At 46.1% G+C, this 17,439-nt stretch overlaps 1 protein-coding gene across 5 annotated transcripts in view; it reads left to right on the top strand.

Moving 5' to 3' along the window:
- Positions 1-17,439, top strand: part of LOC147616014 (protein TIFY 7-like) — a 126,458-nt gene that overhangs the window by 65,476 nt on the left and 43,543 nt on the right. For 3 of the 5 annotated variants that reach the window (XM_086778646.1, XM_086778645.1, XM_086778643.1), the window contains 5 exons: positions 3,552-3,747; positions 3,848-3,944; positions 4,887-5,002; positions 5,129-5,205; positions 5,309-5,366. In XM_086778646.1, the coding sequence (XP_086634772.1) occupies positions 3,552-3,747; positions 3,848-3,944; positions 4,887-5,002; positions 5,129-5,205; positions 5,309-5,366 (544 nt within the window). Of the gene's footprint in view, positions 1-3,551; positions 3,748-3,847; positions 3,945-4,886; positions 5,003-5,128; positions 5,206-5,308; positions 5,412-5,471; positions 5,518-17,439 lie in introns of all 5 variants that reach the window. The other 2 variants (XM_086778644.1, XM_086778647.1) reach the window with 2 other exon arrangements.

Genomic DNA, 17,439 nt, shown 5'->3' with positions numbered 1-17,439 from the left:
CCGGGGGTCGCGGAGTGCGGCCCGGGATCCTCAGGAATCTGCTCAATGGAGGGGGCGGGGCCCCCCACGGGGGGAGGCGGGAGCGGGGTCTCCACATGGGGGGCTCCACCGGCGGCCTTAACAGGCACTGAGACTGAATCCTCGTCCATCGGGGTGGGACCTGCTGGCCGCCTATCCCTGACTGGAGCATAAGTGCGGGTAGGTGCCTGAACGCCAGCCGGAGTCGCCTGTCCGCCAGCTTGTGCTGCCTGCTGGCGTCTGCGACGGTCCCTGCGGGCCGGGCGTTTTCCGCCGGCGAACCTCCAGCCATCCGCCAGCCTCCTGGGTCTGCGCGGCATCCTCCGCCGGGGGGGCCTGCTCGTCAGATGATGGCGCCTGCTGAGACGAGCCAGGGATGTCCGGTTTCTGAGGTGGATGGCCACCCCTCGGGCCTCTTGAAGGGGGTCCAGAGGCGGCAGAACGTGAAGGATGAACCCCCTTGCGGGGACAGGCGCGTGCGAGGTGACCCATCTCCCGACAGATGTAGCATTGGCTGGGGAGGCCCGAATACTCCACGCGCTGTATCAGATGTCCTCCAGAAAGACAAGGGAGGAGGATCGTCTTCGGGAGGGACTTCGGTGTGACGGAACCACAACACGAATGGCCGGGAGTCCTGTTGCCCGAGCTATCACTGAAGCCGCTGTCTGAGGCGTCTCCACCACCTGCCCGAACGCCTTGCCAATGGATGACAAGAGGGGCAAGTACTCCCTGCGGAGTCCAGGAAAGCAGATAGTGATGGGGAAACCTGTCGCGCCTGCTAGCGGGTCAGAAGCGGGGTCGAAACCGTGAGTCCATCGCGCCAGGAACGCAGGTCGCGAAGCTCTCTTCGCATCGGACGGCTACCACTATCTTGCAGACCAAGGAGGAGGCCTCAAGAGCGGATACTATGGAAACAAACAACTGATGATCTGCATCTGTGAACTCCAGACGGAGACCGGAATCGGCAGGGGTAGTCGGAGCGGCTTCCATGGAGTCCTCCATAGGGAAAGGGCCAGAGACCGGGGTCACCAACGGGAGGGACACAGCCCTACGAGGAAACGGCGAGGCGGAAGGAGAGAGGATAGCGGGGGGGGGGGGGGGGGAGCTGAGGCGGGGGAGGAGAAGGGCTTGCACACACATCAGTAAAGCAGGCGGAGAGAGGGGGAGGGAGGGGCAGGCGACAGGCAGCGAGGGGGTGGGGGGGGCATGCGCAGGCTGAGAGAAGGTGGTGGGGATGGCGCAGTGAGGAGGAGGGAGGGGCTAGCGCAGCTGCACAAGAAGGAGAGGGAGCGAAGGAAAGGCGGGAGCTGGGGGCGCAAGGAGGCGAGGTTCGTAGGCAGAATCAAACGGTTGAATGCATCTCATCTCAGTTTACACCAAGTGCTCAAGCCAATCAAGGGCCAGTCAAGCCCTACTACACCATTGGCTTGCAGTGAATGTTGCTACTAATGCATGGCTCAGAGAGATTGGGACGCTGATCTTGCCATATTGTACTTTTCACTTTTAGTTGGATCACATGGCTGATATCTTACTGTATTGGGCAACCTTCGTTATCAGAGTGGTTCTGCTTTGGATGTCTTGCTGTATCACCAGGATGCAATCGAGGATGCTTGCCATTTTTCAAGAGGGGGGTATGTCACGACCCTGTAAAATTGTGTAGCGTATGTGTGAGCATGGTGGTTGGTGTGGAAGACATATTTTTAATGTTCACACTTGGGGCAAGGGTGACATTAGGAATTAATAAGGTCTTTTTATGACCCCATGTGGGGGGGGGGTTAAACCAAAGGAAGGGACAAAGGTTTAAAACCTTTAAAACAAAAGAAAACCCTTTGAAGGGAATCGTGACCCTTTTTAGGGGAAGCCCACACTATTATTGGGGGTGGCTTTTTGGAAAGTCGGGCTGCAGAAACACGTGGGTGGTTTTTCTCTGAAGAGGGTGGTCGCCTGAAGATACATTGGCTGGCTTTTTCGTTGGAAAACACGCTGCTTGGCTGGGCGCACAGAACTGCACGCTGAACTCTCTCTCATGCTCGTGTGAAGGGCGCGGCAGGAGATACAGAGGCTACAGGTGACTGGCTGGTTCTCTTCTTGGATACACAGTTAGGCTGCAGCATCTGTGAGCAGGTACAGCTGCAGGAGACGAGCTGGATTGCAGGAGGCGGACTGGTCAGCAGGGACTTTCCCTTGTAGGGGGCTGCAGGACAGCAGGTGCACAGAGCTGGGCGTGCTCTCTCTTTCCCTTGCCAACAGGCGGGCTGGACTGCAGGCTTTTCCCATGCCTCTCTCTCTGTTTTTCTCTTTCTCGTGGAAGACAATGGACAGCAGGAGGAGCAAGTGGAAGGCGGCGGACTGCTACTGTGTAGAGACAGCCGGCTACTGTTTATTTTCTCTTCTCTTTGTCTCTCTTTTCACTAGCTTGTGACTGTCTCGGAGTTGTTTCGCTGGCCCTTTGTGAGAGGAAGGGTTTGGCAGTTTGGAGGGTGGAAACAGGGCAAGATTTTGGACTGTTTTGGAAGGGTTCATGGACTGTTTCATGGCTGTGTTTTTGGCTACGTGCATGGGCAAATTGATTGTGTTTACAGGGCCTCATGGATGTACTATCTTGGCTGATTAGAGGTGAATAACAGTGTGGTGTTTTGGGGCACAGGGTTGTGTGAAACCTCTATGCTAAGAGGTCCAGAGGACTGGCAGTTTGGGAAAGCATATGTATAAGCCATGAATGGCCATGATGTATTCAGTTAAACTCTTCCATTGAATTTGAATAAAGAAATACCGAAAGGGGCGCCAAGCTTCGGGGCCAACAGGTGTCGCTGTTCTTTTTGTGTAGGAGTACTCTAGCTCCCTTTTATCTGTCTTATTTGCTGGATTACAACTATGTTTGGGTGACTGCTAGTCTATGGCACTTTGGTTTATACCAGAGGCCGGTTTCGCAGGGGGGAGGATTGGGGGGCTTATGAGCAGGGGTAGGGAGGGCAAGGCGATGGCGAGAGGGTGCTTGGCGTGCAGGGGGGGGAGCTCCAGCTTCAGCTCGACGTTTTTTGGGGCTACTAGCCGTCCCTGGAGTACATTGGTTTTAGCCAATTCGAAGTGTTTTTCCATGGCTTATGAATTTCTTTACACACACTTATCTTATCCACTCTAGGAGTGGGTTCACACGCACACTTACACACAAACACATACAAGGGCTATTCACACATGAAGCTCCGAATACCCAACAGGAGGAACAGGTTGGGTGGCCATTCTGCAAGGAGCCTCAGCTAGGTTCTGAATGCCCAAGAGCTAGGGGCAAGCCAAATGTAACAGCCCGCTGAAGGCATTAAAATGGCCTGAATAGCACTTAGGCTGGTAGTGGGCTGGCCTTGACAGCAAGCCAATCACCCTACAGACCAGCATACATCTTTTTAGTCAGAATTCTTGAATAAATACCTTATATTAAGAGTTTTTGGGATTTGTTTTTTGAAATAACAACAATTATCTACTCCTTAAGATTTCCTGATAGGCAGCTTAAGATAACTAAAAAGACTGTACAACAGGGAAGAGAAACCATCCAACCGGCGTAGTTGACTATCTGGAAGCTCTACCTGTCTTGGAAACCCACCTTCCTGCGCAGGAGCTGTCCAATATAGAAGCAGAAATGCTAGTAAGCTCGTTGTGTGGTGTAGCTCCTGTGATGATCCCTGGGGCGGATCTAAATTATATGCCATCACCACCGGCTGCAAGTCACGCAAGGTAACAGATTAATTTTGAGATTCACGTCTCTTTTATATTCCTTTTCCGTATTTGTGCGTGAAAAATTTAGTTTTCATGTATTTGTGTGTGCTTGCTGCAGGTGCATTCCAGCTAACAGTCCTGCAAGCCTTTCTGCACAACTGACCTTTTTCTATGCGGGTACCGTCAGTGTGTATGACAATGTGCCTGCAGATAAGGTATATATAGTCTTGTATATATGCTCAGAATATTATATACTCAACAATTAAGGTTTGAGGTTACAGTAATAAAGGTTATATCCATGTATTCTAAGAAGCGAATAGCGGTCTCTATGTGACTCTTTAGAATAGAGGTGCTTTTTGCTATGCGCCAATTAGGACAGAGGACAAACATATTCATTGGGATCTTGAGACTTGAAGAGCTTTCAAAGCACTCCTGCTTCAGCAATGGAGAAGATTCATGTAAGGGTTGAGAGGAGCTCCATGCCCTTCAGTGGATGCAGGAGGATAGTCTTAGGGTTTGCCCACCAATGAAATGTCTTTTGAGGGGGCTTAGCTTCATGGTTGGCATAGCAGATACAATTGGTCTCAACGTGGCAATTGTGGCTCTTGAATTTTTCCCTCTGTGCGTTGGTTGTGGAGACTGATATACACAATAGTTAAACTTTATCTCAGCTGGTTGGGCCCAAGAAAACATGCATTGGCCTTGGCTTTTTAAAAAACCCAGAAATAAGATCCTTCTTCAATCAGTAAAGAAAATGTACATCTGAAAAAGCACATACAATCCCTCTTGCAACGTATGAGTCTAAAGAGAGGGGGTACTCCCCCCATGGCTAGCTGTTCTCGGAGGTAGATTGTGTACAGGGAGTGAGTGCAGGAGGTGGGGCAAACCCCTCAATGGTCTAACTGGCGGTGGCACCATGCCCGTCAAACCTTCCAAGCAATGTGGCTAGTCTTGTGGTGTGAAGTAGCTCAGGGAGGCATGGGGACCTTTCTGGCCTCAATGACTGCGATCTGTTGATATGTACCATCCTGCTCATAGGGGGGTGTGGGGCTTGTTTTGATTTCCTAAGGAACCATGCCCCAAAGTGATAAAATGGGGCCTCATGCAATCTTGTGTGAGTGGAGGCCGAAAACTTAGCCACACACTTTGTATTGCAGGCTCAGGCTATCATGTCATTGGCAGGAAGCAGCAACCCATGGCCTGTCGAGGAACTGAACTCTCTATCCATGCAAGCACTAAATACACCTGGTGCGATAACCTCTTCATTCAAGAGGTTAGTCACACCTTCTCCACAGCTGCCTGTGCCTTGTAGCCTCCAAGCACATCACCTTTTGCAAAAGAAACACTAAAGCATACAGGGAAGCCCTCTTACTGCAACAAACTTGTCTGCCGGTGATAGGTTTCAGGTACTCGAGGAGGGACACACACAAGAATTATCAAGCTTATTGGTTCCTTGCCAAGCTGTGGTACCCAAAGGTGAGGATAATAATGCCTTTTTTTATAAGTTTAGTGACAAATTTAAATCTTTTGTTCTGTTGAAGGTCAAAAGAATAATTACCATTGTTTTTCCTTCATTCAGCCTTGCCACTTGCAAGGAAGGCATCACTAGCTCGATTTTTAGAAAAGCGCAAGGAAAGGTGTGCATTCTCATCTTTCAAGTTTACTGCTTGAGTTGATGATCTGTAAAATTTCTCCCCTTGTCGTTATTGATTTTCTTTCATTCATATCTGGATATATATCAGCATTTATTTCATAGAGAAAGAGACAAGAGTCAAAAGGATAGAAAAGGTAACTGTTTAAGCAAACGTACAGACTACTTCTTGTTTATGTATCATTTGTGTAAAAAGAGTTGTCCACCCTTGTTGGGAACTGTCATTTGTTTTGTCTTGCTTCGGAATTGCTGGTGCAGTGTGAAGCTTTGGGTTTCGTGAGTATGTGTGAGAAATGAAATGAAATGAAATGTTATATTAATGTCTTCAAAAGGCCAAAGTGACCTATGAGACCAAAGTTACAACCATGTGACATCTGATACACTGTCTGGAAAAGAAAAGAGATAGCCCCACAATACATCAGTAGGGGGGAAGCTAATGCTACTAGTCAAAATGGGGTACATGAGTACATGAGTACATGGATACCTGAATACATGAATATGGGGGAGTACAAAAGTGACAATGAGTACAACAATATATGGCTGGAGTCGTAATCATCCTAGGAGCTCTAGCATGGGTCTCTGCCGGATGGGTCTATGAGACCAAAAGTAGTACAAGGAGTCCATGTGATACTGAGCCATGGAAAAGACTAAAAGAAACAAAAAAAAAACAAAAAAACAAAAGGATATACTAACTGTACGTCTATCCCAACATCATCATAGTGAGCATGTGGATACATGTACAAGTGCATCTCCGTATTAGTACAAAGGAGAGCTCGTGTGTTTGGTAACATCCTCATCCATCTAGAGTATCTAACGTAAAAGAATCTATGGAGAGAGAGAAAGAAATAAAAAAATAAAGTTGTATTAAGGTCTTCAAAAGACCCGAAAGGGTCTTATGAGATCAAAATGATGTATACATAGTGTCCATGAAATCTCGTCATGGATGAAAAAAGAAAAAGCAACAGTAAACTAGAACTGAAAACTGAAAGTTAAGATCTCGTTTCCCTCGTCCTTCGACCCAGCAGACGGAGAAGGGCACCAGGGGTGACAAAGCCTTCAATGCCAATCGAAGGGGCCGCTTCTCTGCGCCTTCTTGGGTTGCTTCAATCGGAGTGTCCGATGGATCGCCAGAGGGAAAGAGGTGGCCGGATCCACAGACTCTGAGATTATACAAGGTGAAAAGTCTAGATCCTATTATGCCAGGTATAGGGCACAATAAGTGATAGGATATGGGAAAGAAAGAAAGATATATTAACAGATGCAAAAGACTGTAAGGGTCTATGAGACCAAAAGCTACAATGAATCCATGAGTAACTGAATCATGGAATAACCAACTGAAAATGAAACAAGAACTAAACTAAAACTGAGTTATCATGTCAAGATTGTCAAAGAAATCCCTATGTGCTACACCTAGGCTCATCTGTAAAAGTGCAATACATCCTCATAAATAGAGATACAATCCACAGGGGTAATAAGTGTGTGGCAGGGTCAAGTATTGGGGTGGTCGTTGACGGGGAAATAGGCTCTGTATCTGCACCTGTGTACTGGCTGTCTATGTCCACAGTTCGGGGTGGTGCACTTTGATTGTCAAAACCCCAAGGGATCACCTGATAGAACGCTCCTAGTACAAGACTCGAAACCTGCAGAACAAACCAAGCAACGTGAAGGGGGTGCAGGCCTGACCCACCTCCCAACCTTGACAGCTGTGGGCAATCCCACATGTCTTGGCTGTCTCCACCGAGCCACGAGCTGATGGACGTGCCGACCAATCTCTACCTCGTGACGTCCCATACCACCACAAAGCTACCCTTGCGGGCCTCGAGACTGCTGCTGGCCTTGGCTACATAAAGCAGGTGCACGTCTGCACTAGATCCAGGCTCCTGACCATAGAGCTCTCACAAAGACACGCGAGACTCTATGAACTATTGACTAACCTTGGCTACCCTTTTATAGGCTCTTGGCCGGTCACTGGGCGTCCACACTTGGGCGCCCGCCCGTCCATACTTGGGTGCTTTCCCGTTAGTCTATCCCTAGCCCAGCTCGCGAATCAGCCTACCTAACTCCAAGCTTCCCCAAGCCTTGAAGCTAGTCTTATGCATGTAGCACACGGTAGATACACTCTGTGCACATGACATACTCCCCTTCCTCTAAGAGCTCACTCTTGAGGTCACTAAAAAGGCAAGGTAATCCCTCTGAAGGGTAGTCAATGTCTCCCATGTAGCATCCTCCTCAACACGATCCTTCCACTTGATCTTGTATTCCGTGATAAGTGTATTACGCAATCGTCTTTCACGAAATCCAAGAATCTTTTTTGATTCGTGTGGAACAAATGTCATGTCCTCGACATCTATAATTTCTTGAGGAGTAACTAACTGGTCTGTTCCACCCAGTACTTCCTTAAGTCTACTGACATGAAATACAGGATGAACTTTCACATGAGAAGGCAAATCCAGTTCATATGCGACTTAACCAATCCGTCCTGTAATACGAAATGGTCCACAGTATCTAGGGGATAATTTCAGAGATCGACCTGTCCGTAAAGTCTCGGAATCTTTCGGAACTCGCAAATACACCATCGTTCCTTTAGAGAACACTCAAGGTGAACGATGTCTATTAGAATAAAATCAGTCTCTGTCTTTAGCACTTCTAATAGATTCCTTCGCAACTTGTAACATTTCTTGCATATCTTGCAGAAAATTACGTGTTGCATCATGCTGAAGTCTTGAAAATCCCACTGTAACAAGTGATCTAGGTTGAAAACCATACATAAGCATAAAAGGACTAAAACCTGTACTCGTATGCTTAGTACTATTATATGCAAATTCTAATATAGGAAGATAATCCTCCCATGAACTCTGTCTTTTGGAGACATATGCTCGAAGCATATCCTCCAAAATCTGATTCACTCTTTCAGTTTGGCCATCAGATTGAGAATGATATGAGGAACTCAAATTCAAAGTTGTTTCCAACTTCTCAAAAACAAGCCTCCAAAAGTCACTTGTAAACTTAGAGTCTCTATCACTGACTATATCTTGTGGTAACCCGTACAGTCTAAACAATTGCTCGATAAACTGCCTTGCTAATTGCGTAGCTGTAATGGTCTTCCGGATCGGTAAAAATCTAGCCATTTTTGTCAAGCGATCCACCACAACCCAAATAGAATCGTGCCTTGATGTGTTCTTGGCAATCCGGTAATAAAATCCATGGAAATACTTTCCCATTTATTACCCGAGATTTGCAAAGGATGCAACATCCCAGCCTGTCTAAAGCGTTCAGCTTTATTTGCTTGACAAACTTGACACTTGAGAACATAATCTTCTACATACCCTTTCATCTTTGGCCAATAAAAAGTGTGTTTCACTAAAGCTAATGTCCTGTGTACCCCAGGGTGTCCAGCAGAAGGGGCATTGTGACACTCCTTAAGAATCTTGGACCTAATGTTTGGGATCTGTGGTACACATATTTTGTCATTACGGAATAGTGCAGCCTGAATGGTAGGCTGCTCAGTCATTGAGTCTCGGTCAATCAATGAGCTCCCGTCCTGGATCTTCTGCCAAAATGGACCAAAATAACTATCAGTCTCCTGCAAAGCCCTCTCAATGACTGAAATAAGTCAGTAGAAATCTCGGTGAACGACAAAGTATTCACCTCTCTAATTCGACTAAGCACATCTGCGACACTATTCATGGACCCCTTTCGATAACGAATCTCAAAATCAAAATCTTGCATTAACTCAGTCCATTGAGCTTTCCTTCCTCTCAAATCATCTGCATCACACACATACTTGATTGACTGATGATCAGTCAATACCACAAACTTGGAGCCATATAAATAATGTCTCCAAACCTTGAGAGCGTGAATGACAGCATAAAGCTCCTTCTCAAGGGTTGGCCAACGAAATTGAGTGTTGTCTAGCTTTTTACTCTCGAAACCAACAGGTCTACCATCTTGAAATAGAGCAGCCCCGATTGCAGAGTCACTGGCATCATTTTCAAGAACATAAGGCCGACTAGGATTGGGTAATGCTAAGATAGGTGCTTCCTTGACTTTATCTTTCAAAAGTCTGAAGGACATATCCAGATCGTTATTCCAAGTGATAGGCTGATTCGATTTACGTCCAACCACGACCTTTCAATAAGTCGGTCATCGGTAGTGTGAGCTAAGAGTACTCCCGCACAGATTTCCGAAGAAAAACAACAAAACCGAGGAAAGACCGAAGTTGTTTCACTGTCTATGGTATAGGCCAAGCTAGAACCTTCTGAACTCGATCATAGTCAATGCTCAACCCGTCTTTAGTGATCTTGTGTCCCAAGTAAATGATTTTTGTCATAAAAAACTTACATTTACTTAATTTAGCATATAGTCGATTCTGTCTTAAAATAGTTAAGACAATTGTGAGGTGTCTAACGTGATCCTCAAGAGTACGACTATATATTAAAATATCATCGAGGAACACAACCACAAATTTTTCCAAATGTTCACAAAAAAGATCGTTCATCATTTGTTGGAAAGTGGCTAGAGCATTGGTTAACCCAAAAGGTAATACGAGAAACTCGTAATGGCCATACCTAGTCCGAATGCTGCTAATTGGATCTTTTTGCCATCGTCATATGGATGAAACTGGAAATGGACCTGCTACTTATGTAGCCAAGTGTCCACTATCTCCTTGGTACACTGCTTTTGTTCGCCCCTAAACTGTTCCGGAGTAATGTTGGGGCCTAAATCGGATGCCAATGTATCCATACCCAAAAGAGTAGATATGGTAGTTGTCAACAAAGAGATGGAGTTCTGTAAAGCCTGCATCTGCGCGGTGGCTTGTGCTTGACGTTCCGAGAAAGAAGCTTCGAAAGCAACTTTAAATTCTTGGAAATCAGATTTTGAAACAAAATCATCGAAAAGATCTCCATCGGTGGCTTCCATAGCCGGCAGGTCTTCACGTTCGGGAAGGGGTTCCATCTCGGATTCTTGGGTTGACATCTTGAAGAGGGCAAGGTGAGAGAAAAGCTTGGTCTCGTACAAAGACGAGTGCTAGAGAGCTTGAGAGCTTGAGAGATGTGTGGCAAGAAGCATCCTTGAGGGGAATATATAGGCTTCCCCAAAAGCGTAAGTAGCTTTTCCTTTTGTGTTTTTTTTTTTGGGTAAATATATATATACATATATATTCTTAAAAAAACACATATAAAGCAAAGCATGGTCTTTTAAACCCTTTTCTAAGGTTCAGAAAAAAACGAAAGCAAGGCGTGGGGGTTTAAAAAAAAAAAAAAGCTAAAAATATCAAAAACCTATCACCCGACAACATGTTTTTTTTCTGCAGCAAGCCTTAGTGTCGCCTGTAGCGATGCTGTACATGTCTGCATACGATTGGTACCCGGTTGCCTGCGTGTACCGCCTGCATATACCCACCTGTCTGCGAATAACGCCTGTCTGCATGCGTCATCTGTTGGAAGGTTGGCGATTTCGGGCGTGTGATCTATGGCTAGAAGGTGCCTTGGATTATCCCATAAGTGGAAGCATGGGAAGTTGAAGAGCCATATATAGGCTAGAGTGGCACCTTGTCATAATCATCTCCTCCGGCCGGTGTTTTGGGAGGCAGCTCACCGGGAGATGGGAGCGCGGTGGGGGATGCTGCAGTGCCCGTTGGGGGTGTTCGTGGTGCTCGATGGTGATGCGTCTCCTACGTGCGTTAGTCTCCTGCTGCGCATTCTGACATGGTATCAGAGCCCAGGCGTGTGTGGTCCTGGGCGACCCCCTCGCGCCTCGGTGGCTTGCGGAGCTCGAATCGAGGGAGGGTGTTGGAAGTTTGGCGATTTCGAGTGTGTAATCTATGGCTAGAAGGTGCCTTAGAAGGTGCCTTGGATTATCCCATAAGTGGAAGCATGGGAAGTTGAAGAGCCATATATAGGCTAGAGTGGCACCTTGTCATAATCATCTCTTGTCTAAGGAAGACAAATTGGACGGCACGAACTACTCCTTGTGGAGTTTTATGCTGAAAAATGTGCTTGTGGCAAAAGGTCTTTGGGATTTTGTTAGTGGTGATGAACCACGTCCAGGTCCATTGGCTCCAGAGACTCCTCCCCAAGGGGGTGCTCGTGGACGAGGACAACAGGTACAGGCTCCAGGGCAGCCATTGCCTGTTCAAAGAACAAATGCTCAAAAGACATGGGATGCCAGGGATGCACAAGCTTTGTCACTCATTGCATTGTCAGTACAGAGGTCTATTATACCTCATATTCGTTCAGCTGGCTCTTCACAGAATGCATGGGTGACTTTGGAGCAGATGTATGCTGCTCGTAATGAGGCTCGGATCTCATTTTTGAACAGAGAGCTGGAAAATCAGAAAATGAATGAAGGAGATGATATGTCTAGCCACTTAAACAAGCTGCAGGATTTGAGAGAGCAACTCATCAATGTGGATGAGATTATTCCTGAGACACAGCTTGTGTCCACCATCTTGCACTCTTTGCCAAGATCTTACTTGGCTTTTCATACCTCTTTGAACCTCAGCATGAGGAATGCTGTTGAACCCCTCAAGTATCAGGAACTTGTTGCTCTCTTGCTACAAGAAGAGCAAATGAGGAAGAATATGAATATGAACACAAGTGCTGAACAAGCATTTACTACAGGTCAAAAGGGGAAAGGAAAAACTCAGCCAAAGAGTTCAAATCAGAATTCAGGTGATGGTGGTTCATCTCAGGATACCAAGAAAGGTGATGGACAGCCCAAGAAGAAGGGCAAATGTCATTACTGTAAGAAGCCAGGTCACTACATCACTGAATGTAGGAAGAGGATTAAGGAAGCTGGGATGTCTGTTAATGATGCTTCTAAAGCTCCTCCAGATACTGCTTCTTTTGTTGAGGACAGGGATTACTGTTTTTATACATGCAGCTATGATGCCTCTTGGTCTTCACAGGCACTCAGTATGACAGAGCATGCATGTACTTGGTATTTTGATAGTGGTGCCTCAAAGCATATCACATCTCGCAGGGATTTGTTTTGTCATGTTGGCCCTGCCCCTGTTGGCAAAACTGTTCAGTGTGCCAACAATGCTTCATATCCAGTTTGTGGCATTGGGGAGATTCAGCTCACAGCCATTGATGGCTCCATTCTCCGCCTTACAGATGCCTTATATGTACCAGGGATAAAGAAGAATTTGTTGTCCATTTCTTCTTTAGCACATTGTGGTATGCAAGTCCACTTTGATGATGATAAATGCATGGTCAGAGACAAAGCTAATGCTTTGACCTTGATGCTTATTACTGGTACATTATGTCATGGACTTTATCAGTTGGATGCATTTCAGCCAGTGGATCAGTCTGCTTATAATGCATTCACTCTTACTCCAGCTATGGTTGATGCGGAGTTATGGCATGCTCGCATGGGGCATGTAAATTTTGGTAGTCTTATGCTTATGCAGCGACATAACATGTTTACAGATCTACCTCTCATGGAGAAGCCTCCAGATCACATTTGTGAAGGATGTATTTTGGGAAAAATGCATAGGTTTTCCTTCCCACGTGATCAAGCTCTACGAGCAACTGCAAAGTTGCAGCTTATACACAGTGATCTTTGTGGTCCCATGCAGATGAAGTCATTAGGTGGTTGCTTCTATTTTGCAACATTTATTGATGACTTCTCTCGTATATGCTGGGTCTATCCTTTGACACAGAAATCACAGGTATATGATTCATTTTTGGCCTTTGTAGCACTTGCTGAGACAGAGTCAGGATGCAAGGTCAAGACTCTCCGTTCTGACCGAGGGGGGGAATATATGTCACACATGCTGAATTCCTTTCTTGGGAGTAGAGGTATAAAACATCAGTATACTACTCCTTATACTCCACAGGAGAATGGGGTTGCAGAAAGGAAGAATCGGTCACTCATGGAGATGGCCAGATGTATGCTAAAGGCAAAGAGGCTACCACATATCTTTTGGGTGGAAGCTGTCATGTGTGCTTGTCATATTTTGAATCGATGTCCCACAAAGGCATTGGTTTCCATTACTCCTTTTGAGGCTTGGCATGGCCGCAAGCCTTCGGTATCACATTTTCGTATCTTTGGGTGTCTTGCATATGCACACATACCCAAAGAGTTGAGGAGGAAGTTGGATGATAAAGCCACAAAATGCATTTTTGTTGGGTATAGCTGTGAGAGCAAGGGCTACCGGTTATATGACCCACTATCCAGGAAGATATTCACTAGTCGGGATGTGATTTTTGATGAAAAATCAGAAATATCCACGGCTGGTTATGATGCAAATCAGGCTGAAAATGATGTGTTTGAAGGTCTACTACCTATGGAGTTTCATTCCACAGTTGGTGATCCAACTTATGAGGGTACAGGACAGCCAGCAAATGATGAAGGTGGTGCAGAAATTCAGCAGCAAATTGAGCCAGAAGCTGAACCAAATATGGGGCAGCAGGTACCACAGGTTAGACACATACCTAGATGGTATTTGAGGACATTACAGGACAGCCATTTAGAGGGTCCTCTTGCTGGTCGTACTCGTAGGGAGACACGGACCAATGAGCATGCACACATCATGGATTTGAATCTGGTTATGGCAGCCAGTTTACAGGATGATGATGAGCCTGATTCATTTGTGGATGCACGAGATAATGTGCATTGGAACAAAGCCATGCAGGATGAGCTTGATTCTATTAAAAGGAATCAAACATGGGATTTGGTTGATCTGCCCAAAGGCAAGAAAGCAATCGGTACTAAATGGGTCTATAAGTTGAAAAGACATGCAGATGGATCCATTGACAGGTACAAAGCCCGTCTAGTTGCAAAGGGCTATGCATAGAAAAAGGGCATTGATTATGAGGAGACATTTGCTCCTACATCCCGTATGTTGACACTTAGGTGTGTCATTACATTGGCTGCACATCGTGGTTGGGTTGTTCACGAGTTAGACATAAAGACTGCATTCCTACATGGGGACCTCGAGGAGGAAGTTTATGTATATCAGCCCATGGGTTTTGCAGAACATGGTCATGAGGGGAAAGTATGCAGGCTGAAAAAGGCCTTGTATGGTTTGAAACAAGCTCCACGAGCTTGGTATGCAAAAATAGATGCTTTCCTACTCACTCAGGGATTTGTGAACAGTCCATCAGAAGCCACTCTGTATGTAAAGAAAGAAGAAAAAGATCTACTGGTCATCAGTCTTTATGTGGATGATCTCTTGCTCATGGGATCAAATGATGACAAAATTGCAGCTTTTAAAGAGATACTGCCAACAGACATTTGACATGTCTGACTTGGGGCTTGTACACTACTATTTGGGCATACAGTTTGTGCAGGATAACAGAGGCATTGGGTTGTTGCAATCTCGGTATGTTGCTAAACTTCTGGAGAAGTTTAAATTTCAGGATTGGAAGCCTATTAGTACTCCTATGGAGCCTGGGATGAAACTGTCACTACAAGATGACAGTATTTCCTTTGATGCCACTACATATGCTCAGGCTGTTGGGTGCCTTATTTACTTGTGTAATACAAGGCCAGATATTCAGTATGCAGTCTCTCAGTTGAGCAGATTCATGCACAGCCTGCGGTTGTCACATTGGCAAGCTGTGAAGCGTGTATTCCGTTATTTGCAGGGTACCTTGTCTCTTGGATTGCTTTATCCTGAGGGGGGTGACATGCAGTTATACGCTTACAGTGATTCAGATTGGGCTGGTGATTTTGATACCAGACATTCCACTAGTGGCAATTGTTTCTTTCTTGGCTCTTCATGCATTTCTTGGCTAAGCAAGAAACAGACCACAGTGGCCACTTCGTCTTGTGAGGCAGAGTACAGAGCAGCCTACACTACTATTGTTGAGTGTGTTTGGTTGCGTCGTCTCATGACTGATATGGATATTTCAGTGGAGGAGCCTACACCTATCTATACTGATAGTCAGAGTGCCATTGCTGTGGCCAAGAATCCTGTGTTTCATGCTCGCACGAAACACATTGAGATTCACTATCATTTTGTTCGGGAGAGACTCCAGGCAGGAGATATCAGTCTGATCTACTGTCCTATAGATCAGAATGTGGCAGACATCTTCACCAAGGCATTACCACGTCCGAAATTCGAAGCATTCCGCACTGCTTTGAATTTGTTTCCTTTTGGTGGATGATGTACAGTGATCACATATCACTCCAGGGGGGTTTGTTGGGTTTTATGCTGTGTATGCACCCAGAGGAGTGCTAGTGATCATCAGTAGATTACTGGGGCACTTTTTACTTCAGTTAGTGGAGGTTTTTTCCCCCAGTTTAGCTTAGTTTCACTTATAAGCAGTTTATAGGTGTTTTGGTCCACCCGGCACATTTTATGGCCGGACATGTGAACACATCTCTTTAGGTCACTTATTATGTGGCTATTGTACTTCACATTTGATCAACTGAATACACTGAAGTCGTGTTCTCTCTCTGTTGCTCTCCACGCCTGTTTGCAGCATCTCTAAACCCTAACCCTAACTCTCCATTGGCCTTCACACAGGCATCAACAGCCATCGCTACTTCTCCCTCTCTCTCTCTCTCTTTCTTACTGATTTACAGTCGATAGGCTTTTACTTTTTCTTTTCTTTCTCTTTCTTTTCTTCCGATGACCGGAAGAACACAGTTGTATTATTTTTTGTCTCATAGGCCGACTTTGGCCTCTCGTAGACGTTAATATGTCTTTCTTTCTTTTCTCTTTCTCAAACTGTTCACACAGTTGAAAAACACACAGCCCTTCTTCTTGCAAAGCAAAACAACCCTTACAAGACCAAAACCTTCATCATGGGTTTCCACGATGCAAAAGCAACATGCTGAATTTGAAAAAACAGCAGCATGAACAGAAAAACAGCAATCTTCTTGAACTCATACCTTTTCTTTGACCTCTTTTTCTCTACCTACCAACTTACTCGTTCTCGAGGCTTGCTCTGATACCATTGTCAAAACCCCAAGGGATCACCTCATAGAACGCTCTTGGTACAAGATTCCAAACCTGCAAAACAAACCAAGCAACGTGAAGGGGGTGCAGGCTGACTCACCTCCCAACCTTGATAGCCGTGGGCAAACCCACATGTCTTGGCTGTCCCCACCGAGCCATGAGTTGAGCTAACTAGTTGGACATGTGGACCAATCTCTGACGTCCCATACCGCCACAAAGCTACCCTTGCAGGCCTCGAGATTGCTGCCGGCCTTGGCTGCATAAAGCATGTGCACATCTGCACTAGATCCAGGCTCCTGACCATAGAGCTCTCACAAAGACACGCGAGACTCTATGAACTATTGACTAACCTTGGCCACCCTTTTATAGGCTCTTGGCTGGTCATCGGGCGTCCACACTTGGGTGCGTGTTCCCGTCCATACTTGGGTGCCTGCCCATTAGTCTATCCCTAGCCCAGCTCGCCAATCAGCCTGCCTAACTCCAAGCTTCCCCAAGCCTCGAAGCTAGTCTTGTGCGTGTAGCACACGGTAGATACACACTATGCACATGACACTGATTGTTGAAGGATCTCCCAAAGCTGGAACTGGCGAGGGGATATGGTCATCTCGGTCCGCTTGGTCACGGTCGTCTGGATCTCTGGATCTGAGTAGCTCTCTCTAGGGAAACACCGGGGAACCTCAGGGCCTGTATACACTGCCTGGTCTGTCTCATCGTCTAGTCATCCTCAGATGGCTCTCTTTGGCGTTTGGTGGATGTCATGTGGTCTAGCAAGTGTCCAAGTGTGCACATAAGACATCCAATGGACAAGGAGCCTGTCGGCCAGATCTAGATTGCATATGGAGTAGGTCGGCAACATATATGAATATATGGGATTTTCTGCAGGCCGACTGCTGGTCAGCCAGTTTATTGGGCATGCTTGGCCCTATAAAAGGCTAGGCCATGGACCATTTTTAGCTATCTCACTCCCCTATGGAGTAGATCATAGAATAGGCTTTTGTTACTCTCTTTGGGAAGGCCAAGGCCACAGACATTGTATCTTTTCTGTACTTTATGAGTATACTGAAAATGCAGCCATCTCTCTCTCTATATTCTGTGTCTATGCTGATTGTTCTTGCATCAAGTGTTCCTATGTAGTGCTTAGGGC

The sequence above is a fragment of the Cibotium barometz genome, chromosome 39 (assembly GCF_041138505.1).
Source record: "Cibotium barometz isolate CiBa-2024 chromosome 39, ASM4113850v1, whole genome shotgun sequence".
Lineage (NCBI taxonomy): Eukaryota > Viridiplantae > Streptophyta > Polypodiopsida > Cyatheales > Cibotiaceae > Cibotium > Cibotium barometz.
The sequence above is the reverse complement of the archived record's forward strand: the minus strand, read 5'-3'. Positions and strand labels throughout refer to the sequence as shown.